The following is a 26,693-nucleotide window of genomic DNA, read 5'->3' as shown; positions in this document are numbered from 1 at the left end:
TATTTTATATTTCAGTTAAATCTTATTCCAGATCGGTTGAGGCAAGACTCGTTACATGGCCGGTTTTCGATAATCGATACCGTACATCACCCAAAAACCCGTTCCTGCAATATGCTCGATGTTGCGCGAATATATTACCGATCTTTTTCTCGGCCGGTCTATATTGCCGATCTCGCCTCCAAGGCTTCTTCGGGACGATAGCGGGAACCTGAAATGAGCCACGCGATGACTAACCAAACCTTAACCTGCGACCACGCGACTCCACCCAACCTAACTTACCAATCTCTGTACAGGATTTCCTTCGTTTTTGCTTTAATTTTTTCTTTCACCGCAATTCAAGTTTTCTTCGCCACCTTAATTACCCCTCTTTCTTTCCATTCGTCATTTGCCCCCCCCCCCCCCTTCCCCTATCATATATATAAACATTCGTAGAATCAATAGCGATTTTCCCACGATATTACGATTCGACTGAGAGTATCGTTCGGAATTAGACATTTGATCGAGCGCCATATCTGATTCTTGGTAATATTACGTGTTTAACTTACGAGCCGACGGCCATTAAGCACCAAAATGGCTAAAAGGCACCCAACCGGTCCTTCTATAGATAAAGTGGAATAATGTTATGGCTGGAAAGCCGACCGCTTCATCATTACTTAAAAGTCCATAATCTTTACGTTCGCAGGTGTACAAGGGACTGGATATCATCACGGCCAAAGTTACCAGGGAGGAAAAGAAAATGGCACCTCATCATATGTTGGACGTAGTCCATCCGCTTACGGAGTTCTGCGTTACCGATTTCAACCGAATGGCCCTTCCTATTGTAACGATTTTTCTCTTTTTTTATCCTACTAATTTAGTTAATTAAATTTTCTACATTTTAAATTCGTGAATTTCGTAAAGCTTTGCTTGGTACGAAATTCATCCTCCTGTGGGATATCTCTTTCTCTCTCTCTCTCTCTCTCTCTCTCTCTCTCTCTCTCTCTCTAACAATTTCTTCTATGATAAGTTAAGAGCTTGCCTAGTAGTATATAATTATGCCATGAAAATGTTGTTCGGCATGGCTGTTTAAAAGCAAGACTATTAATCGATGTAGCACTTGTTGCTTATAACATTGGCAATTTTGTAGACTGATAAAATTATTGGACTGCTTTAGATTGGAAATCTATTGGAAAGGAGGATTATGCCTATTATAGTCGGTGGTACCAACTATTATATAGAGTCGTTGCTGTGGAAGATTCTGATCAAGAACCCACTGAGCGATGATTCCAGCCAGGAAAGCAAGAAAGAGGGAGAGGACGAGGAGGATGAGGAGTTGAACTTTGCAAATCTAGAACAACGATCGTCCAGAGATAGCAGCAAGGAAATGGCTACGCGAGAAAAAGACAACGGAGATGGCTGCCCACCCCTGAAGAAGACCAGGTGCTTCAGGGAATCTGATGAGAGCAGCGAGGAGCTACACCAGAGACTAACCGAAGTTGATCCGGATATGGCACGCGCGCTACATCCGAACAATAGGAGGAAGATCATAAGGTATGTCGGAGATTGATTCGATGGATCAAACAACTTCTTGACACCTTCGCCACAAAAATTTAATGGAATTTACAAAGAACCGGTTCTTCCTTACAATATAATGCTAACTATTACAGCTCCCTCTCTCTCTCTCTCTCTCTCTCACTCTCACTCTCCCACGTAATATAGATCAGGCTTGAATTATCTCGATTAATACTGGATGATGGGAATGTAACATAAATTACTGTGACGTGCCTCTCCGATAAGTTTGATGGATGAACGAGTTTTTCGTGATTGGGAATTATGGAGATGATATAGATACTGCTGGAACCACAGACTCGTGAATGGAAGAATAATGCTGCTAGATCTGATTCTGGAGAGCTTGGACGTAGCTAAATTATTGGAGTTAATTTTGAGATAGAGCCACGAGTGGCCTAATAGAAGCTATCAGAGATAGCCCCAAATGAGAACAACAAACTAGTTAATGGTACACGGAGTTTCTAATCGGCAATTTTGTGTACACCGAGGAAAAAATAGAATTTAAAATATTTCGCAGATAATTCACGCGACAAGAACATGTCGAGGCATGTTCAAACGAACGGATTTTTTGATTGTTCGAAGCTTGGATCAGAATAGCAATTATTTCCAAGGAATAGTCTCGATCTGTGGGAATAGATTCTTGAATAGTTTGAATAAGCATTGGGCAACAGTGGAACGAAACGACACTTATTTTAAAAGAATCGGTGATTAAGATTTGAACTGGCACAGGAATAAATTTCTCGTGCCTGTAGTGTCCATTCATAAATTCTGATGCTTCGTAAGGGTCTCGCGAGTGCATCTTGCGACATTTTCAAAGCGATTGATAAAATTCTGACCCAGTTTCTACGATAGTCCAGTGTGCTAAGCATCGGATCGTGCGAGAATAGACCGGATGTTGGCCTTGGTATAGATAAGGCAGAGTCTTTGAACTGGCTAATTCCGTAATCCATTGTTCTGACCAATTGAATAATTAATCAGAATGCTACGTCCAATCGCCTAGCCACACGCCATTGTTGAGTTTCGTTGGATTCTGGTATTGTTGCTGGCTCCACTTTTCTTTTTAATTTTACAGCGCACCATGTATCGATACTCTTATCGGTGAAGGCAAATTCTGCATTGGATTCGTCGAGTAGGTGGACTCTTGAAAGCTACTTTCTATACACTCCTGATAGTAAAGCAGGCCGCTGATAAACCAGTTTAATGCGCTCCTTACAATTTTCCATTCGCCTATTGATTTCAGAAGTCTATACCACTATAGGTAAGATTTTGTTTCGGATTCATTGCTTGTGATTGGTATAAATCGAATTACTACCACTGTCACGATTCGTCATCCGGCGATATTATGCGAGATTCTATTTACTCGTTCGTGTACGAAAATTTGGTTGGTCGGTGACTTTATCTGGCAAACATTTGGTGTCGCGCGTGGCTGCGATAAGAAAAATTCTTCCAAAAGGTTAACTTAAGAACAATGATACTCTCGATAAGCTATCATTTATGTATATGGCTACCGGTCTTGATTTCATATCTTGTCATTACGGATTGATACAGGCATAAGTAACAATTAGGAAATATATCGTGCGTCTAAACAAAAATCTCGAGATAATTAAAGAGCGCCGATGATATTGATCAAGTCACCTATATGTATATGTAACAGCTTGGTCATTTAATTCTATCATCATCAGCTGTTTTCTACTTACAGTTGAAAATCCAAATAAATAAAAAATTAGTCATCAAATAATTTTTTCACCTGATCGAGTTAACTTGGTATTATATTTTTTTGTCTCATTAAAAAATGGTCACTTGCAGCTGGATGCATTTATTTGTCGAGTATTTGTATGATTTGATGTTTCAGCAGATAATCGGTTTGTCCAATATGCAGTGATAATTCACTGATTTCTCCTGGGATATCCGCATTGAAATTCGGCAAAACATGAATGTTCACGGAGATGACGTAATTTGTGGTGAAGCCTGGAATAAAATCGAGGCCGAGTGTTCCTCGCAAACGTACCAATTTCTTGCTCCACCTGCAGCCATTAGACGTTGATGGGGCTGAACATCATTTTTTTTCAAGTCATTACCGAACGTAACATCTTTTTTCATAGCCTTCACCCAACCCACCGGGGCATAAAGATTACATCGTTGAATTATGATTAAATTTATTAAGTGATACCTATTCACCTGCAACACCTCTCCAAAGTTTACTCTTTCAATCTATAAATTTAACAAGATTAATTTAAAATTCTTACCGAAAAAAACTGTAATTGAATTTTCAACAACGCTTTACCGCCAAGGTGTTTCAGGTATAACTACCTGGAAACACACCGTGCAGGAAATTACACTGAATTCTATTAATCCTTTAGTTTATCAAACTCGTATTTTCCTGAAATAATTATTTTCACGATGGTAATTTTGCAATAATTAAAGGGGTTTTTCTGCATTGGAGAAAGAAACCACGATAACTGCAGAGAACATTTTGTTTTTCGTGATGGTCCGATAAGCGGGCATAGCATGGATTATTGGGTTAACGTACGGTGAGAGTTCTACATCGCTGCGAAAAGTTTTCTCCAATGTCCACCTGCATTCAGCTTCAGGTATTCCAACCGACTCTTCTCGACCAACAAAAGTAGCCAGGGTCCATTACTTTGTACGAAAAGTTATAGCTTATCCTCTCCCTCCTTTTATATTCTACAAACTGTTTTCTTTTCCGGAATATCTCATGGAATAACTTTGCCCGAGGTTTCAATAGCTTATTTGTTTATAAATAAACTTCAAATATTTGTGAAAAATGCTTTCGGACGGATTTCCTACAATGGGATTATCCTTCGGAATCTATATACATTCGTCTTCCATATTTCTTTCAAAGTTTTTTCTTTAATTTACTTACTTTCCTGAAAGAAAATTCTGGTGAGAAACTTATGTTAAGATATAAGGTAACTATAGATTTTTTAACGAATCTTTCAATTTGTTTAAAAGTTGTTTTAACTTTTGGGGAGAGTAATAAAAGAAATTTTTATGAACGGATAAAATCATTAATAGTTGAATTTTGGATTTTGTCATAGGCTCTTGGTATAGGATACTCCTTCCTCTAATATTATTACACGTATTTTTCTGGAAACGACATTTTTGATCCGAATGGTAAGATAATTTAAATCCTGATCGATTCATTTAAAATTTAAATATTATATATTAGACATTACTTTGTTCTTTTAACGAAAATATATAGAATTTTGTTCATTATTTCGAATAGTTCTTTTCTTATAAATAATTTTCTAGCAATTTTGCATGAGATTTTAAACATTTTCTTCGAGAAAGGCGTACTTTGTCAAAAAATTGATAACCTACGTACTCTTACAACTAGTATCATAATTAATCGGATAGCTCTGCTTTTTTCCCAACTTGAAAATGACTTAAGAATTCTTTCCGAGCTTTGTAGAGATGCTGCAAAAGCGACGTGAATGAAAAAACGCTGTGCAGCCTTTATTCTAAAAATGAACGCTTTAAAAAAATTATCTTCTGCAGTTTACAATTTTACAAGAATAACCTTACCTTGAAAATTCAACTTATTTCATTGTACCATTGAAAAAAAATTCAAAACTAATCTTATTCTACCGCATGTAGCATAATGCTTGAAACGAGGTTTTCAAGATCGTATTGTGCCTGAAAAAAGTTTAATTCGATTCCTATTGAAATGAGGGATAAAGAGGACTCGTCTAATTAAGAATGTCACGGATGATTGTTGGTGTGAAAGGCGAGATAATTGGGGAAACTGTTTGAAAAATATTCGACGTCATTGTTCCACGCTTGATTGGGCCTTTGTGAGCAAGTGCTTGGCCATCGATGATTTTATTCTTGCTTCTTACTTGGCTCGAGAAGAATTTCGATAGTATCTCAGAATGGACAATGGTCAATTAGGATAAGCTCGAGCGTTCTGGGTAAGACGCTTTCACAAAATGGCCAGTTAGAGAGCAGAGTGGCAGCTGGTGCGAAATTTCCTGCAACCTTTGCGCTTTCATTTCGCGCGTGAAAAGCTTTGCAGGATATTCCACAGGTTGGGTTAGGTCAGGTAAGGGCCCACCAGGTGTAGAGCTCCTCTTTCTTCCTTCTGCGACAATCGCTTCTGTCCGCTCCTTTCTCGCCATTTTTCTCATTTTCCCATTTTCACCGTTTCAACCATTTCTACCCCCTCCCCCACCATCGATTTAACTGATTTATTTGGCCAGGACGTTTCCTCGACTTTCGGCAGTAAACCATCCCTCCAACGTCCCCCCGTTATTGTCCTTTTATTATTCGATAATTGAATTGAAGTTTCACCGACCAAGAAACACGAGTACTCAACGTTCCCTCCTCCTTCCATTTTCAGTCTCCACTTTTACCGAACGAGGAAACTTCGATCCCGCGGTCGCACGACGCTTGCTCGCTTCCGAAAACCCTTGCGTCACACGTAGCTCGCTGCAGCACGCGTGAGCACGCTAATTGAAGCGTATCGAAATATTTCATTCACCTCCCAGCTCCACGGTTCGATTTAAGTCGTGACGGCTTAGAATCCCATATCCGTTTACGCCTGGGGTACAAGCACAGCGTCCAAGGTCATAAATCATAAAATTACCACTATCTGTATATAGCGTGCACCGTTCGTGGTCGGAAAATCACTCGGGGATGTTGCGCTTTATTCAGTGAATGGAGGAAGGAATCGGTGCTTCGTCAAACCAATTTAATCCAATTTGCGAGTTGGTGGAACGAAGATTCGATGTAAAATCACAATATTTAATTTTTATTCTATTTCCGTGCGAGCCTCGCATACTTAAATTTTAATACGACAGCTCGTGGATCATCCGTGAACGATCGGTCTCTGCTGAACTAGCACGAGCGCGGTGGAGAAAATGAAAAATGGCCACGGCGAATGCGTCGTTTCAACAGGCATTTATCGTGACTCCACCGGTGACCATGGCTAAGCACACACAACTATACCTATATATACACAGAGGCTAAATTCTCTTGGGCCGGTGTATTAAAGAGGATTTGCCCCTTTATATCGCCGTAATTTTTCATGCTACGGGAAAATACATACGTGGGAACTATACTGGAGTGACCTGGACACGTGGGTCATATTTGCGCGTCCCTTCTTCTTCTTCTTCTTCTTCTTGATCCTACTCGCTTCCAGAACTTCTTTACCTAACCAAGTCGCTCGCCCGGGCTCTCCGAGCGTGTATGCACAGCTGTCCGTGAGCCACGTGGAGCCGCAGTGCCGTGTCACGACTTCCTGGCGCCTTGGGGGTGTGTCCTTCTTACGACAAAGCACCTTCGTATTTCATTAACCTCACTTTGTCAACTCGGCCAGCTCCCTGACTTACTATAGCCATCGATGCTCTCAGAGAGTCTTGCCCCTCTCTCCCCTCGATTATATCCATTCATTTCTTTCTTATTCTATTCTGCTTCGCCCGAATTTCAATTCAATTCACGTGCTCCAATAATTTAAATTCTTATTCATTAGATTTGCATTGGAATCTGTCTAAATTTTCGTATAGGCTTTATATTAACGAATTTTAATTTATTTAATTATATTTTTGTTAAAATTGTTAATCGTTCTTTTGCAAATTTACTTGTTTTGCTTTTCAACCCTCAAAGAGTACTCCTGTCGATTAACAGAATTTTGTTCCGGTGTTAAATTCGAAGTTGCTGCTCGATTCAGAAATGGATGGAAAATTAATGCAGGGTGGAGGTTTGAGGGGGTGACGGTGAGTGACGTCACAGAAGATTAAAAGTATTCGTGTGACTTTGGAGATGCTTTCAGAGATCGGCGAAAGGTCGAAAGTGGACCACCTGCTAGTCGCAAGCTGATTTACAGCCATCTATGTTCGCGTGAAATAAATGGAAGGGATCCCTGAGTCCCCGAAGTCGATGCTCCGGGACACCACAGCTTCTCGAGGGTGGAAAAAGTGACGAAACGAGCCGTGCTAAGCTCGTAACCTGATTTATCAATAGAGGAAGTAGGAGACTTGCATTTACAAGACCCAGACGAATGGCAAATGAAGCGAGCGAGAATTAATGAAGAAGAACACTTGTCATTCACCCCATTTACATCTCATATCTTAATGCGCATTGAAAATTCCATTCATCGCGCGATTCCAGCCAATCGTGGAAACTCGGTAGTCCCTCCACTGGTCAATTATCGTACGAGCTACTTTCCGATTCTTTGTCTCCTCGTGGATATTTCACCCCCCCCCCCCCTCCCCTACTTGCACTCTCTATGCTTCATCTTCCTTTTTCCAATGCGTATATATACAAGATTGCACGAGGTATGCTCCGTTCCACTCGTTTAACGCGGAAATAACAGGTTTTCAGGGATTTCGTACTCGATTGCTCAGGGGGTAACTCGAAGGTGCAAAAGGATCTCATGCGTGCCAACCAATTGCGGTATTCAATGAGCCGGCGAAAGAGTCTTTGTGGGAAACACTGTGTGCACGGCCTACCCGATCCAATCTTTCGGGATTAACTCGTTAATATCACTCCTAACGAGATATTTAGCCTAACAAATCACGCGTCCCAGCGTGACAAATGACAAACGCGCGATGGTTATGCCATGTCCGGACCAAAAATACTGAAATCGACGAGATTTATCAGGGAAGTCGAGGGTCGGTTCGCGATGGTAATGGTTAACTAAAAATAAGAAGTTGGGGTAAAGTTGGAACTAAAAATATATAGGCAACCGTATAGAAGAACGTAGCGCGATTCTCTTTGGACACCTAATTAATTCCGGACAGATGAAAGAAGTAGAGGATGTCGGACTTCCGTCTAATGCCAAGTGAATACTTATCTTTTCAGGGGTCTTGTGCCTCGAGGGGGAGGAGGCTAAAGGTACAGTGAAATCGAGGGCAAGCAATGCTAATTTCATTGTATTGGTATTCAGGGTGTTATGTAAGTATCCACCTGGCGTGGATGCAGGGCTAATGATTAATAGCAGCTCCTAAACAAATTATGTAGATTATGATATTTGATCAACGAACAAACACTTTGCTACATCGTGCCACAATTTAAACGAATAAAACGTTACTCCAAACAGCTGTATCGACTCACTAAATTTATCGCGCCATATTTACCTCGAAATAATTGAGTTCGTAATTAATTCGGTTCAGGTTATCGAAGTCCTCAACTCTATATAGACTCCGGCCGTTACTATTGACCGAAAGTTTATCAGAGTCTTTGCATCTCTCTTATTTTTTTCACGAGCTGTACATTGTTGCAGGAAGAATCAGATTTTTCATCCTGTACTCGTCTTGTAATGTTTTTAGCTTAAATATATCCTTTTCCATTTATTTACTTCGTATTGTTTAATTTTCTCTTTTAATTCCGTTCTTGTACCTCGTTTTTTGTTTCGCTTATCTCCCTTTCAATTCTAAATTTATCTTCGTCTTTTCCTGCATACTTGTCTGGAAATGATGCAGTTCGTAATCAATTCGATTCAGGTTATCGACGTTCTCGACTATATAAACTTCATTCCTATTGACCGAAAGTTTATCAAAGTCTTCCCGTTTCTTTCATTTTCCTTACGAGCTACACATTGTTTTTCCGACAATCCGTTTGTTCATCCTGTACTTTTACTATACAACATTTTTAACTTAAATATTTTATTTTCTGTTTCTTCGCGTGGAATTCATTATTCTCGTTTTCCTCTGTCGCTTCCGTTTCGTACCTCGTTTTGTCTTTCGTTTTCAACCTTCCCACACCACATCTCTCTCCATTCTTCCCTTCTGCCAAGTTTCACGAGTCGACATTGCCCAGCATCCCCCTCTTCTTCCTGGACCAAACAAACTTTCTTAATTCACCGACGAAACTTCCTCGAGACTCGCTAATGATGTCGATTAAATCGTCTCATCGTCATTATTGCCAAATTGCTCCGGATTATTTTCGCGTTAGCCAACCCTACAACTTTCAACCTTATCACTGAAAATTGAAACTGAAGCTTGATTTTAAAGCTGCTTCATTTCCGCAATATAACGGGTGGCTGCTAAAATCGCCAGGAAATTTATGAAAAATTGATGTTTGTACGTATATAGTGATGCTCGAAGGTGTGGTGCGGTAGATCGATGCTCGGGTGTATCCTGTGGGTTATTCACTGAGAGTGTCCCCGCTACGTTTAGTGCTAGCATATCGTTGTATCTTTACATGCGCATTATTTCGCACTTTGCTGAAACGATAACATCCAGCGGCGCAATAAATTCTATTACGAGCAGTGGCTGCTAACTAATCGCGGCTGCTCCACGATTCTCCGGGGAGTCAGATTCCGCCAAGTGGCACTAATATAGGAATCGCAGCACATACACAGGTTATCTAAACACGCTTATCAACCGTACGCTGCTTCACTTTGTACGAGTCGCCTGTGGCCAAGATATCAATTGGCCTCATTTGCCAATAATTATCACCCTAAATTCCAATATGCAACTCTCAAAACCAGCTTTCCGTACCAACTCGGTTTTCCTATCTTGGGCAAACGACACACCTTTGACTCGTCCGATACCGAAGACAGGTAGCTTGGAACAAACGATAAAATCCATTGGTTATTTCTTTCGAAGAATCAGAGAACAGGTGGAAAGAACGAAATTTTTATATAAAAAACTGAAAAGCAGCTTTACGTATTTAAAACTTTTATATATGCGATAATAATCAATACAGGGTACTCTGAAAAGACAGTGAAATCGATTCGTTGCTGGTTTGTTTGGAGGAATTAGAAAGCAACTAGGAAGGATGGAACGAGTGGCCATGAAAAAGGATGAAATTCAGACAAAGGAAAAGTATTGAAAAGTACGTGGTAGAAAATATTCTAGGCTCGTCGTGCTGAGAAAGGGAGTTGCAATCACTGCTTGAATTCTTGCCAAGCGTCCCATTCAACGATTCCCAAGCCGTGGCTGATTCGCCAGTTAGCCACGGCAGTTTCCTTAAACACAAGTCGATTCCGCGGAGCGTAATCGCCTATTTCGCATGACGAATATTCCCTCAACTATCCGGTCTAGACGATATTGAGCATTCATTTGCCAAAGGGCTCCCCCCTCCCCCACTCTATACTCAAACACCTCATCGTTCAAACATCATTTTCTACCCTTTCAACAGTCATCGGTATTCTCCATTACAATCACCTTCAATTTCGGAACGATATTATATTTTGCACGTTATATTGTGTTACTCGAAAAAAAAAAGAAGGTGGTTTACCTCAACGATGCAGGAGGAAATGTAATTTATGGTTATTGAAGGATGTTTTTCTAAAAAGGATCTAATATGCTTGGCGAATGGTCTAATTGAGTAATTTGCTTTGGCGATGGTCAATAGAAGGAAACATTTGTGGTGGTGAAGGAACATTTTCGACGGGTTCATCCCCATTCTTTGGCCGCATCTGGTTCGGTGAAACGGCTGATGACCACGGAGAAAGCCACTGCGCGAGTGGGCCGACTGGCCTCACTGGCCTCCCCTTGGCTGCCAATTGGATTATTTCGCGCTGCCTGCCGATGCAATTTGTCCTAACTGGCGAAACGTTCTGTCAATGTCGGGCCTAGTCGTTCCACTGGCAATCCCAAGCGAAAACCTTGTCGCGAAATCGCTTCCTTTTCATCGTTTTTGTCCGAAATGGTCCTTTGAAAAAATTGACCCACGCTGGTCCCACCATCAAAACGATCGATCCTCGCACCGACAATCACCACTCATCTTTCTCACTCGACTCGCACGGAAATCTGGATAACAATTTTTTTCACAATTTCATCATCGTGATTTAAGTAACGCCAGCTCTGGTTATAAGAGCATCGAGGAAACGCGCTTTATGTAGCAGGGATTCCAGTGAGAGTATGTGTGGTTTATGAAAATTGTGGCGCGAAACAAGGAAGATACCCAGGATGGATGATAAAATAGTAATTACTCGATCAATAAGTTAGCAAAGTACCAGAAGGCTTCGAGTGCTCCTAATCTCTTGGAATTGAAATGTAGATAGAGCAACAATGTTGAATGTGGTAGATGCAAGGTTTTTATCATAGTCATTGCTGGTGTAACCATCTTGCAATCTATACGTGACTGGCAAACTAACGGCGTAACAGCGCTAGCTGGCACCTTTATCTTATCGCGATAAACATTTTAAAATTCACTGAAAATTATTCATTAGCTAAAAAAAGGAAGGTCTTCGTGGTAACAGGTCCAAATTATTTTATGGTGAAATTGACGGGATTTCTTTGTCGTGGAGAGAAACTGGACGCGTGGGTCGACTGGAAGGGCCCAGTGGTAATTTATATGTTAATTGAAAAGGGTTTCTGGCCTATTTATTGCCCAAGTCCGCGGCTTTATTAGAAAGGTCAACACGGAAACGTGGGAGCACGAGGCCTATCCTCCTATTCCTCAGGTTAACGACTCCACGATAATTAATTCTTAAAGTTAATCCGGTCTGACGTCAAACTGAGTCAAGTAGTTGAAAAATATCGTTTATATCTTCCTAATCATCTTCATTATCATTCTCCCTCTATCACTTTCATCCCTATGACCCATCTTTTTATCACTCATTAATTTTAATCCCCTTACACACTTTCATTCTTACGTACTCCCGCAAAGTATCTTAATAATAATCTCCCGATCACAGCGATTATCTTATCTTTTCATACTATATTTGTTTGTTATCTTCCCTGAAACATGTATATTTCCCACTAGACTCATCTTAATAGCTTTTTGTTTTTATTTCTATTATCACACGTACGAGTAGAGCTCTTTAATGCGCTGTAGGCACTTATCTCCATAATGCTGACTAGTTAAACAATCTCAATTTATTTATGTGGATTTGCAGAAGAACACGAACGAACGTCCTATATGTTTACCAACAAACGAACGATACGCAGTACTGAAAGCTTAGCTAGCCAAAAGGAGAGACTCGATATACTTACCGTCATTGCGCGTGTTTCTGCCAGCTCGCTCAAACAAAAATAATATCGAGACTTTCTGAAATTCTTTGAAATATAATCGATTTGCTCGAATTTGCCAACACTTTTCTTCTCGTATATTCAAGTTCTTCGAGAATTTTCTTTGGAATACCAACATTGCAATAGCAGATATTTCGGTAGATCTTGAAGAGAAGAAGTACAGTGGAATGTAATGGAAAAAAACGTTTGACAGTGGATGATGATAAAACCAAGGCGTTTGCTTCAATGAGCTTCTTGTTTTGGGTGAATCTAAATTTAGATCTTAAATTGTGAAGCATCCTTTGTCAACATTCCTTTTCTTTCATCTTCCATGTCTGTATAAAACCGGCTCAGCTTCTTCCCAACAGAAATCACACTGACGATAAAGCACCGTTTCCTCCCCCTGTTTAATTAAATAATAAACTTTCGTTTTTTAAGGAGAAATGAATTATTAAGGTTATTGATCAATTTCACTGTATATAGTGTTTTCAATAATTTTGTATATCTTCAATTCGATAATTAAATATAATTGACTATTAGAACTGGAAGTTCAATGTGAGTTTTCCACTCACGCTTTCTATTGTTAGATATTGCATTGGTATTGGAGAAGTAATCTTAATAGTCGTTTGGCCCTGAGCAAAGTGTGAGTGCGAAGTGGCCTTTTGCCACACATACTACCTGCTCATAAAACTTTAATCTCGCATTATCTCCCGTTTCCCTCACACATTTCCCACCATTGTAGCGTTTCTTACACTTGATAAACAAATTCAACGCAAAGAAAATGCAAAAAAAATCTTACACCAATTTCAAGCGCGTTCTCCACAATAGCTCGTTTAACTGATTATCACAGTGAAGACCAAAATATTATCCGTAGCTTAAATATTAACTGTGCAAAAAAGAATATATATATATATATATATATATATATATATATATATAACAGCTGTTTTTCAATTTTAATAATTACACAAGGAGCTCGGTGAATCAAAACTGATCAAACGAATTGATCGATACAGTTGTCGGTGGCGAATTTAATTATTAATCGAGCAATAAATTCTCGCCAGCGTTGACGACGAGCTAATTATCATAACCAAATATAATCTTTTAACTGCACGGAGAAAGCACTGGCAAGCCACGTCAAAATAATGACTAATTGCACTCCGAACGTCGTTATCTATCGTAAATCCCTAATGCAATTACCTGTTAAGTTAATTCGACAAATAATCTTTTCCGTCGATTTATGAGATTCGCCATGCAACTTTATGGCTCTTGTTTTGTCAGTTTTTTTCTTCCGCCACGGTAAAACCGACCTGAATCAGGAATATGAGCAATTTTCGTGTGCTCGCGAAAAGGATACGATAGATTAGCATATTATATATTCTTTCGGATAAAGTATTAACTTTCCTCTCGTTCAATTATCCTCCATTAAAGAGATACGAGCTGGAAGCACCTAATTGCTAGGTTTCTATACGGTATATAATATATCTACGTGCCGCTAGATCGACACGCGGCTTTTATTTTTATCTCTCGTGAATCAACACTGATAATAAGTTGATTGTTGCGTTAAGACCAAGTTTCGACTCAATAAGAGCGATAGGCCGCTGCCACAGCGAGTGCTTTTTCGCTCGAGTCGGTGTTGTGTCGTTTGAAAAACGTACGCAGAATATATAAACAATTGTCCAAATTCGATTTACATGATACATATATATATATATATGTCATGCGTTTGTCAAACGAAGCCGCGGCAACACTCCAAAGACGCGTATGTAGATCTCTGCTTGGTGGTATCATAATCAGAAACGCTTTTACTCCGATTATCAGCCGTCGATTCTCTCCGCACGAAAAATCTTCTCTGGTTGCACGAAGCCCTTTTGCCCTTGCGTAAATGATGTATTGTATTGCTGTACGATGACCCGGGTCAACTTGCGCAATTTCGACAAGCAAGGCGTGTTCCTTGATAAATTCCATATCGATCCCTAACCATAAATATAAACACCATCTTATTGCTCAAGTTTATTTGAGCCGAGTTCCTTCTCTCCTCTCTCGAAGTTTGTCTTTATTATTCGCCTGGAATGCGTTAATGGAGTAATAATGGTCAATGGAATGGGCCAGCAGTAAACTAATTTTAACGTTTATAAACTGCACTTTTATGGACATAGTTTTTCAATTAAGATTATGGAAAAATCTTACATTCAATTATTATTCGTTGCAGGGAATGCGTTGGGCGAGTGGATAATTGTAAAATCGAGAACGGGAGAATGGCAAAATAATGGAAGCTGATAAGTACCGCGATATTGTACGAATTCTAAAAGTTCGAGTGAAAGTAGACTTATGCGTGTGTACTCGCTGGAGCTCGCGATGTGGAAAAAGAATTGACAATGTCGAATCATGCGGTTATAATTATTTTTTTATTTTAAAATAATGCAGCTGATAAGATATAGCATGGTATAATATACGAATTTTAAAAGTTAGTCGAGTGAAAGTATAGCTCTGACCTTATGCGTATTTACTCAATGGAGCTATAATGCTCCGCTAACTGGAGCTCTTGGCTGATTAAATTCGTGGAAATTTTACCAACACACTCATCCGTCAAGATCATTTGAATTATTCAACTGGAGAAGCCTGGCTTGGAACAATAAAGATTTTAAACTCTTTCGCGCTTCTCTCTCGTTCTCGCACTGATGTAGGAATTTCAGCATAATTTTCTAATTTTATTACAAAGCTTATACGTATAATTTTTTCAATTATTAACTCTTCGCGAAATTCTGTAAAATTAGAATAGAATTTAGATGTGTATAGTAGAATTTATCGCAGGGATTTCTGTGAAAAAAGAAACTGTGGGTGTTGACTAGGCAATAAAAAAAAGTACAAGAACCGTGGTTGATTATTTATATGGAAATTAGTGAAAGAAATGTATCCGGGAATGAGACGAGTTGATTGGCCAAAAGCTTGTATTCGGGTAGCATCGGGCAACTATTATTGGAGTGCGGGAGGAATTACGTTAGCCTTGTCTTTTATTAGCCGGGAAATCGGGGGACAGCTCCCGTGGGATGACTAAAGTCTGTCCCGTCTCTCTGGCAACACTCCAGATCTTGTCTCCAACAAATTCATTCGATGATTGTACGCCGGATCATCTTATTTAATCAAACCATATGACCCAAAACCCACCGACCAAACAGCATCCGCTCCAAATCTACAAAAATCATCTCCAGTTTATCCAAATTCTATTTTTCTCATTTCCCCATATTATATTCGTTTGGTATAGTTTTCGGTATTGCAAATAATTTCAATCGGGCTCCACTTTGCATTAAAAATTTCTCATCTTTATTTATAACTCTAGGAAATTTATCGAAGATCGCCAGCTTTATTTATTGTTTTGATATATTATTTTTTTTTCTAGTGTCGAGAGAGAGAGAGAGAGAGATTCCTCTGATTTTTTTTCGCAGTTTTACAGATGCCTGGAGATTCTTTTTGTGAATTGTGTCGTCTGGTGGGGTTGAATTATCCGGCACTCAACGATACTTTGTCATCCTACCACTCCGAATATTGGGTCAAAGCCACCCACTTATCGATGCTATATGTTGCCACGAGTCGTGGCCTTTGAGACAAAGTCTCTGATCCGCCTGGCTAATTTATGAATCCGGTAGCAGCTGAAAGGTTGCGACTTCTCTCAGGAAATTTTTTCTTTTATATCGTGCATTGCCGAAATATGGTAAAAATAGTATTTTAACTCTACCCTGGGTCATCCAAAGATTAAATCTTTATCAGTTCTTTCGGTACAAAGTAGCGTCATCAAGCTGTTGGAAACGATTACTGCTCAACGTGCAAATTCTCGTAAAACTTTTCAGATATACGGACGAAGATAAGAATTAACTGGTTCCTGCTGACATATTTAATTAATAAAAAATCAAGGATGAACCAATCGTGGAATGATTCTAATAAGATTAGCAAATTATTTAATCGTTGACTCGGAGGAATAAAAACCCTTTTTTTTCAATTTTGAGGTAGGGGAAAATTATTTGAAGAAAAGTAAAGATTATTGATGTGGCATAAAAGGCTTTTAAGTTCAACGACCGGTTAATTAGAAGGATCTTAATCAAGTGACAGAGTTCAGCATTGAAATGGCCAGATGTCAAAATAGAGAGAGAGAGAGAGAGAGAGATTCGACAAGTATAATTCGTTAGCGATATTCATTAATTGGAGCGAGACACTTGTGAAATTTTAGGTAGATACCGATATCTTACGAGGAGCTTTTATCGAAAGGTTTGACCCATAGACTCCTTCGTTACTCACACGATCGTTCTTCTCCTAGCACATACAATTTTTTTTCTTCACTATATCCTCACACAATATCTATGTAGCATTGCACAATAACCCGTGGCTGAAACACGATGATTCATTGTCGATAACTTCACTTAAATCTCTGAAAAAATTTCACAAAATCCTTCAAGTTTATACAAACTTAGCATTTTTATGAAGTTCGTTAATATTTACCAATCTTCCCAAATTCGTAAAATTTTCCATTTTACGAAGATTCCACCAATCTCTGATTTATTTGAAGAACATTCTCAGCTACTTGCATTGGTACAGAAATGTTTTAAAATTGTTCTACCTATTGCTGCATTACATTTCATTGATGAAATTTCACAAGTCACATTGGTTAACTGCAGAAATAATTCTTAGCCATTGTAAGTACACATAAAGAACCCATGGAAATTGGAAAAGGTGGGAGTTACAGAGGAGAGTGAATGGAACAGCAAACTTTCTCTCAGATCGAACGATTCCTAAAGAAGAACCTGGGTTAACAATGATATAATTTTTCTCTAAATAACCCGACCTTTGTGATTTTCAAAGATTAAACAATATTCAATTGCATTTAATTGGAAGTATGTTTTTCCAAGAAGAAAAAAAGGCAGTATAGATTTTCAAAGCTTCCGTTTGTTTTGCAACGAGATAACAAAAATGCCTCGATTGTTTTCGTGGTTTAACGTTTTTCCTCTCGCCCAAGTCACCAAAGAAATTAAGCAATCGTTACTTAGGATTTCCTCCGCTTGATTGACTCTGGATACTTTCGAATTACGAGCAGTCCTCGGATTTTCTTCTCGATCATTCAGCCATTTTCCTTTCTCCTCGAGAGACGGTTAGCTAAATAATTTCAATCAACGAATTCCTCGCACATATGCCAAAGCTGAATGAATTTTCCCATGCGAGGAATTGCGCAAGTTCAGCCAATTCTCCTGGCTTTGCTGAATTCTCTAACGGAGCATCTCCTTTAACAGGGGACGAAGGTTTCGCTCGGAAATAAGATATCGGTAGTTTGACGCCTGCAGAGACGTCCGAAATACAACGCATGTGAGTGTGGCAAAAATTCAATCTACGACTAACTTCTCACTTGCAACATTCCTCGCACTCGAATATCGCTGACGTCCTTAATTTTTGCTCGCGATAGAAATATTATAAAACATTTTATCATCCAGCCACGTAGGCGAAGATAATGTTTTGAATTCGCGCGTAACTAGCCGAGAAATTCGGTCGTCATTTTGCACTACGTTTTATTGCAAAATATCCAATTGAATATTACGTCCGGATAAACGATTAATCTTATCTATGTTGCTGATTTAACCGTGAAAATTGCTTGTTTTATGGAACGATTAATTATCCAGCAGCTCGTAAAAATGTTTCGTTGACCGTTAAAAAGGATTTATGAATCTTCTAATTGTTTAAAAGCTGAGATAAGAGATTGAGCTGCATATGTAGAGAGATTTTTGTGTAACGAATAATTTCTCTTCTTTATGCGAGATGAATTCCGACGTAAATGGAGGAGGGGGGAGAGGTGTGTTCGCGAGGACGTTTCGTTGAGATGGAAATTAGTCTAAAATAAGTATAGTAGGGAAAATAAATCTAGGGGCAAGGGGGGGGGGGGCTCTGAGAATTGGCTAAAAATGTGAGAACGTGCCGACAACAGGTCTAAGTTCGCTGACTATTTTGGTGAGGCCAACAGACAGTGTCGTGTGGTCGTTGAGTAGACGAGGACGGAGTGAGGAAAAGCGACAGGATATGCGTGGGCGTATTGGCGGGGTGGGGCTGGCTTAGGGGAGGCCGCTAGAACAAGAAAAAGATCAAAATTAGACGACGACGGTGCATCGTTCTTATAGCGGGCCACCGTGAAACGAGGTAAACGACCGGACAAGTATCTGACAATCGAGGAAAATTTATTGGCCTAGGTTATAGAGCAGGAAGCTTAAACGAATTTTACAATCTCCTGTATTTCCAGCATCTGATTAAAACATTTCATCAATTTTCCGCTCGAAAGAAAATTCACGAATGAAATCAATAGCGTTTCCTCTCGAATTACCAATGCCAGTATAGGAATGGAAAGCTCTTCCGAGTCTCTCTTCGCGTGCATGTATTTAATTGTTATTATTTTTCTCCGGTGCAGTGTGAGAAATATTTTTTCCATCGAGTTTCGCAAATGTTCCAAACACGACACGTGGTAACACGTTTAATGCCATATATCTCTTGCATAATGACCACGTAGGACGATTCACATTTCAACATTGCGGAACGAATAACGAATGTGACTCTCAAGGGTGGAGGCCTCCCATATTTTTGCTACGCTTCCCCATCCTCAGCCTCCTTTTCATCCTCCCAGCTTTTAGCGGAACTTTATAAGATGTCTTGTGAAACGGAAATACTCGGCGAGCTCCGAATTTTTCACCTACCTCTTTTTAGTCATCCAGACCAACCTCTCGTCTCATTATATATACGTTTGACAATCTCCAACAGTTTACAATTCTCTTTTTAGAGAAGCTTAACGAATTGCTCGATTCTCGTTTCGTTGAGTAAACATACGTATCTGAACTTGTCTCTGTAATATAGGATTGTCGACTCTCAATAGTTTTATTTTAATTTCAAAAAATTTATCCATTTATTGTACTTCTCAATCATTTATTTCTTGTTTTAGATCCTTGGAAATTTATGAGAGGTTTGGTCAGAAGCATTCCGAACTTCTGAAGGCCCAACGAATGGAGGGTGGATGTGGTTTGGGTGGACCACTTCGGTATCGGAACACGATCTTACTGTGGCTCCGATGCGACAAGGTAATTGCGCATATTACTCTTATCATTAACTTGTAGAATTGATCGAAGAAGGAAATTATTGAAAACTCCAAATTTAACGATTCAAGTGCTACGATCATTTTCTCTGACGAAAGAGAGGGAAAGAGAAGAAAGTTGAGTTTTTGAGAGGTTTGAGCGACTGTAAAATGAAGAGGAATATTAGGAGAGGCATGCTGTTAAATGCTGGAAGGAAGTTTATCACCTGCTGTAGGCAGCCACTCGATACGAGACTCTGCTATATAATTTAATCCTGGGAAAATGTCCCGTATAACTCAAGTTGCGTTCCACTTGGAAATTAGGGGACGTTAGGAATTACACCAGAAGGCAATGCTCATTCACGATTTTGACGTAGAAACTTTTATAATAACGAATAAATAGACGATATTTTACTTGGAATAAATCAAGAAGAACCTTCAATTATTCGAGGTGAATCGATAATAACTATCTATCACGGAAACTATTAATTTCCACCTTAAATCAACCGAGCGTTGTGTCTGTGTTGAAAAATTTTCATGATTTTCGAAAGATGCTCTGTGTTTCCTACTAATAATTTTCTATACGATAATAACGTAATCAGCGATGTTACTGGAGATTTCAGTGTCGATTGGTTCAAGTGGCGTTGATTAATTCAACTTGTACTGGGTCACAGCTAATCCTGAATAAGTCATTACTACGATTTTCAATAGTTAAGTGTAACAGGAAAGTGTTTCGTACACTTTTCCTCTCTAAAACGTGAGTCGAGTGATATTGCGCCAAGTTAAAGGGTATTAAAGACTGTTCAACATTCTGACACAAATACCTGAGCACCATAGAGCCGAGCGTGTTCTGGATATTCGTAATAGAATCCATCGAAACCCATAAATCCCGTCGATCGATGTAAATTTCTCCGTGGAATCTCGAGAAATTAGCTGGAATCATTTCAATTGCGCAAAAACGATGGGTTGGAAAAAAATCTTTGTCATTTTTCAAGGCTATCGTTATAATTACTGATTTCGCGAGATCTCGATATCTAAAAGATTACTACAAGGAGTTGCTGGAATTTTTATGGAGGATATTAATTTTATCTGAGATTGTATCGAGGTGTCAATCGTGAGGCTTTAATCGACAATGTAGTACGATTTGTAGTTTATCGTTAGCCAACGTTTGTGTATTCGCCTTATCAAAATTAGTCGAGTGATAACCGTTACCGTGCTATCGGGGACATTCAAAGTGTATAGGTACGACACGCGGGGCGAAATATTCCGCTCTCTCATTTCCAACTAAACACCTGTTGTTGGCAAAAAGATACAATCGTAACAAAACTGGTGGTTACATCATGTAGAATTAACGCTGAGATAGAAATGACTGTCAGCCCAGATACCACCAGCAGGTGTTAATGAATCCCTCTCTGAAAATGGCGAAAGTAGATCTGCCTTATCTCCCCCCCCCCTCCCCCTTTAAACCTCATCCTCGCTAAATTTCCACCTGTTGCTGTATTCATGCTCCAAATTGATCCTTGCTTCTCCGTACTCCAAATTACTTTTTATTATCACTCGTACACGACGAAAGAAAAATTACAATTTTTTTTTGCAGCTTTGTTGAATCATTCAATCGTTGCTCCCGAGACTTGCTAGTTTAATTCTTCTTTATTTCAGATAAAAGTGAGGTGAGTGGATCTTGACATTTGAGGGGGAGAATTTAATTTTTGGACAGTTGCTCCTTGCATCTATTGTGTGAATCCCATCTCTCCCTTGGCCAGCTGCTAGGAAATTTCTCAAATTCAAAGAGCGCGGGGAACTTTCCCTGAAAGCAACGGCGTTAAGCAACGGCGCCGTTTGGCCGCGTTTGTTAGCGAGCACGGATCGCTGGCTGCGTTTCGCGAACAGTCGTATTGGAATGTTGAATTTTTCTATCAGCTACTGGTAGATCCCCCCCTCCCCCTCCCCCTCCCTCTCTCTCTCTCTCTCTCTCTTTCACCCAGTCCAGCCAGCTTTTCCTCCTCGAGACCACGTGGCCTATTCTCTAACGCTCCTGTTCCTGCAGCTGTCTTTCTTCACTCCCCCCTCGACACCCCTTCTCCTATCAATTTCCCCACCTTGCTCTCTCATTCTATCTCTTATTGTTAGCTTCTATCCTGCTCACCCCCCCCCCCCCTCCTCCTCCCTCTCCCTCTCCTACCTTTTACTATCTCAATCTATTTTACTAGCTCCCTCGCGTTTTCCTCTCTCTCTCTCTCTCTGTAACACATACGCACACACACACAAAGTCACTCTCGTAACACAGATTTGCTCCAGTTTCTCTCCTCCTTAGATTCCTCACTCCCTATCCGGCGAACGACCGTTCGATTTGCTTTTCCCGCCACTTGAGCTTCACCATTGAGATTCTCCACCGAACATCTTTCTCTCTTTGACCGTTGCCGGGGAAATATTACTCTCAACCGTTTATTCCATTGTATCAAATTTTCCTTGTTTTCTCCACCCCTCGATTTTTTCCTTCGCTGCCCAAATCCGTCTTGCTCTAATAATTTTGCGAGTCATTTTAATCTCATAAATTTTTAAGGATATTATCTGTAGTTTGGATAGAGAGTAGCTCCAAGAACTTTAGAGATTTCTTATTATAATTATACATATTTAAATAAATCGTATCACATTATTAGTTAATTTATTCAGCACAGGTGAAGTCACTTGGAATACTCGAAGTTTGATGGGAAGTGTAATGAAAAGAGAGACTCCTGTGCGAGATTTATCTAATAAATTAGTCATTGGACTTTTCTTTTCTTCCCTTAAATTCGTTAAAGTGATTTATCGAAAAGAGTTTGGTTAATGAATTTATTTGATCGAGAGTCAAGCCCCGCTTTGTGTGGGAAAGTTTTCTTTCTGCCATTTTTTTCACCTCCCTCTTTTATGCCAGAAGTCGTTACTCATTGAGCAAAATCAAACGGAACGACTTTAGGATTTGGAACACGGTGTACAATCAAACGCAGCCGTTTTCCCTTAAATTTGTGTTATTGGGGGGATATTGGGGTGCAGTCTTAGAGCATCCCCTGCAATCTTAAAGCACCCCAATGACGTTGTTTGTGCTTCAAGGGGTCGTTCAATAGGCTACACGAGGATTTTTATGTTGCTACATGGCCCTAGCTTTCCAACTCTCCGCACATTATTTTTCGCCTAAAGTAGAGCCACCATCTCTCCTCTCCTATTATTCTGTATATATATATCTCATCCTCTCACCCTCCCCCCTTCCTTTTTACCCCAAAGCAAAAAGGTGAACTCGTCCCAGCTCACCTTATTCGCATCAAACTACGTCGTAATCCATAAAGTTATCTGGTATATTAATATATGTGTATACATTTTTCACATTTTAAATGGTTCGCGTCCCCTAAAGAAGTTCTGCTGCCTTTAATGATTGCACGCTTTATTTTAATACCGAGCATGACGAAACGAACGGGATGATTCAGTTCCGTTTGGCCTCTTGTGATTTAAGGATGTAACTTAATTGTGGAAGCGAGCCGATACAAGACCAGACTGGTTCAAGCGCTAAATTTACACATTTGCCCGGAAGCGATACATTAGATAAGTATAATAACGACCAGTCGCGTTGGATCAAAAGGGGAAGAGGGGCCAGAGTTGAAACATTGTTCCAATTATCAATCAGCATTTTTCACGGCGAACAATGAAGCGTACAGTTGACTCTTTTCTCACACCTAGCTCTGCTTTCCAAAGATTCTGAATTACTCAGGATATCTTTCTTCTACACTTCACTCATCGCATAAACTAATCAGATCTTTCTTATATTTATCGACAGATATAAATTTATCTGATTCAAATAAATCTTATATCTCGAATAATTACAATGAAATAAATTACTTAATTTTAATAAATAACTAATGAAATTAAATAAAAATGATTTGTATCAAATTTAATTGATTTCAAGGAATATTTATTAATGTCAAGCAAATAATTTCAATAGGACTGTTCAATGTATGAGATTTATTGCTAAAATAATTGTCTTCCTCAGTGGGCCAATAGTCAATGCAGCCTCGTCAAATTTGCATTACCAAAGTGAATTGTAAAAATTGATGCTTTTATTTAAACGAATTACATGTATACATCTGTAAATCAACCGCCTATGACGTTTTTTGTAACTGCATACGTCCAGAGATTTTTCATTAGACACTAATTTGGAAGAGACTACAGATGCTACGTCATAAGTATTTTACGAGAGCGTTATCTAGAAAGCACAGATTTTAATTCCCCATACAATTTACATAATACAGCCACTTCCGTCTGGGTGGCAGGTCTCTAAATAACGCGCGTAAAACGTAATGGGAGGGCGTGTAATACTTCTCTGAATGTTTCAGTTCGCATATCATAGCTCGTAGAAATGTAATAATAAAATAGTGTCGGTAAACATTAAAAGAGAAGAAGACGAATGGTGAGGAAAGTTTAGTAACTGTTAGCAGCCATATCGAACAGTTTTATTTATAAATTATTTTGTAAATATCTACAATATAAAATCGTTAAAAGGTTCGCTCTGTTTAAAATAAGCCAGTGTACTGACGCAACAAGGTATTTATCTTCGTAACTATAGAGAGATTAAGAGATATCAATATTTTGCATAGGACCTTTTCGAAACTGCTTTCTATTTGCATTCAGAGAATTCTTATGCAAAACGTTGATATTTCTCATAGCAGCGAATATTAAGGTTTTCTTACACGTTCATTTCCCGAGGCCTTAAAGCAGCCGACTCTGTACAATATACACGCGTATAAAATGTCGCAGACGTTTTTGAATGGTAAGCGTCAACTAAGACCGAGGACGCATACAGCGGTTCGCGTCGACTCGATGGTCGAGCACACATGTAAACAATTGGCGAAAATTGGTATGTATGCGTCCGTGAAGCGGTAGTCGAGTCGACAGAGAAACCGTTGTGCGTGTCTTCGGTCTAAAATGGAAATTTTCTGTTGCTTCACAGGAAAATTATTACTGTATGAGAATTAATATTTTTTCTTTACTGTGTCGAAGCACGTGGCAAGCATAAACAAACGCAGTAAGAGCATAAACTGATAAGACAGTGCGCATCTTTAGCAGTTTTCCCAGTAATTTATTACTCACGTGGTATCTCATACTTTGTTATTAAATAATCATGCGCACTCATTTACAATCTACGACACATTTCGTAACAAGCATTCTTATCTACGATGCAAAATTATTCTCCATCTGAAATTTATTCCTATCTATCGGAAATATCGACGCACGTGTCTACTGAATAATGTACAGTTTTCCACGAGTCCTCCCGCTCGTGGAAAATCAGCTTTCCCTCCATTTTCCGCCAATTGGAAAATTCATCGTGCCTCGCATGCTCGATAATAATTACAATTATCCAACAATTTTCTTCTCCAGCTCTCGCACGGGAAAAGCGAATTTTCCGATTTTCTTTTAGCGCGCAGCAATTTTCCTCGAGTTTTCCCAATGTTCCCTTACATGCACGATTGGAAGAAATCGATTAGTCGGAGTGGTTTGCCTCGAAGCTTCTCGCTGTTGCGGCGCGGAGAATGATCAGCGGTGCTGCTCGTTGGCGAAAATTACTCGCGAGATTTTCCTGGAATTCTCGCGCGTTAATTATCGAATGCCGGGGAGTTCACGGTGGTTTCCGCGGGGGATTGGTCGATCGGTGCGCGTGGTCGTAGTGGCCGCGGGGATTACGTTGGACGCTCGGAGGCGAGTCATTCATAAAAATAACGCGCGCGCCGGTGCACGCTAACTCAAACATACTCCCACTACCACCGCAACTGCCCTTTCTCCACTCTGGCTCTCACAATCAGTCGCGTCGTCGTCGTGCCTCTCTGCGCCTCTGCATCTACATAACCGACTCCCTCACCCACACTCCTCGACCAGCACAGCACGTGGAGCTCGTGAACGGAAAGGCGTGAAAGTGGAGACAAACTGATACTAACCAGACGACGCAGCTGATTGTGCATTCTGCTCATTGTTCCAACTCCGATCAAAAACTCTTCGCTCTTCTAATCGATATTCCACGCTTATCCATAATTATTCCCTCCCATCGCTCTTCCTCATCAATTATACGCACGAAATCACTCTCGAATAATTAATATCTTCCCTATAATAAATCTTTACCAATTAATACCACTCGACGAATTTTTAACTCGAACACGTTTGTACAATTTTTCATTCAATATATCCAAGAATTTTTAATATGCAATTTCCAAGGATGGAAAGTATTTCGTCATTGTGCCCGTTTGGCTACTACTATGCGATCGGCAGCTTCTGGATTGCCGCGAGCATCGCTGATTACAGTTATCTGTGAGGAGAAAGGTGGAAAATTATATCGTGCGCTACGAAACGCCAATTTTCTCGATCGACATTTCCCTGTTGCGAATGTGGAAGAGTGTTGAGAAATTTACTTTCGATGTTTTAGAGTTAAAAAGGGTTAGAAAGGGGGGAGAGGGGGGATTTTGATTATGAAAAATATTGCTCGCGGCTGGACAAAGGAGAGGGAAGAATTAATGTGAAACTGGTTGGAGTTTCAAGGGCAGATTTGGTAGGCAAATCGAAGTGACCAGGAATCGTTATACGAAAGGGTCATCCGCTGTCTGAGGATGCTCGCTTGTTAATTAAAATGTGTCGCGCATCTGGCGCGACTCGTTTCGTCCTTTCTTCCTTCCTACCCTCCCCTTCCCACCGACGCGGGCCCTTCTCCCCTTGATCCCCCCTCCCCCTCTCCTGCACAATTGGTTTTCTTAGCCAAAAGAAACCGAGTTTCTTGCCGGGACAGGAATCGCGAGTTTAAAAGCCGCGGGAATACCACTTGCTCGACAGCTGCAATTTCATCCCACACCAATCTCACGCACACTCTCTCTTAATACTTCCTAAATGTCTTCGGCGTACAGCTTCATTCATACGTATACCATCCCCCACCCAGTTCTACTTATTTCATTCATTTCCTTCCCTCCCTCCCTTCTCCCCGACCATTCCACCAAATTTTTATTGCTATCTTCTCAAATTAGGTCCATTACATTCGTAACTCTTCCGTTTCCACCATCGGCCTCTATCGCGGTTTCCTCAAAATCCTCCGGAAGTCCCGGAATCAACCATTTTTATTTCCG

General features: G+C 39.9%; 1 protein-coding gene across 2 annotated transcripts in view; it reads left to right on the top strand.

Moving 5' to 3' along the window:
* The window catches only part of LOC136773236 (tRNA dimethylallyltransferase), a 50,970-nt gene that overhangs the window by 12,175 nt on the left and 12,102 nt on the right, over window positions 1–26,693 (top strand). For both annotated transcript variants that reach the window (XM_066726734.1, XM_066726735.1), the window contains exons 2-4: window positions 683–820; window positions 1,154–1,530; window positions 19,435–19,570. In XM_066726734.1, coding sequence (XP_066582831.1) covers window positions 683–820; window positions 1,154–1,530; window positions 19,435–19,570 — 651 coding nt within the window. The remainder of the gene's footprint in view (window positions 1–682; window positions 821–1,153; window positions 1,531–19,434; window positions 19,571–26,693) is intronic.

Source organism: Prorops nasuta, unplaced genomic scaffold (genome assembly GCF_024137725.1).
Source record: "Prorops nasuta isolate Cenicafe-Biocafe unplaced genomic scaffold, Cenicafe_Pnas_1.2 PNAS00005, whole genome shotgun sequence".
Lineage (NCBI taxonomy): Eukaryota > Metazoa > Arthropoda > Insecta > Hymenoptera > Bethylidae > Prorops > Prorops nasuta.
This window is presented reverse-complemented; position numbering and strand designations above follow the sequence as displayed.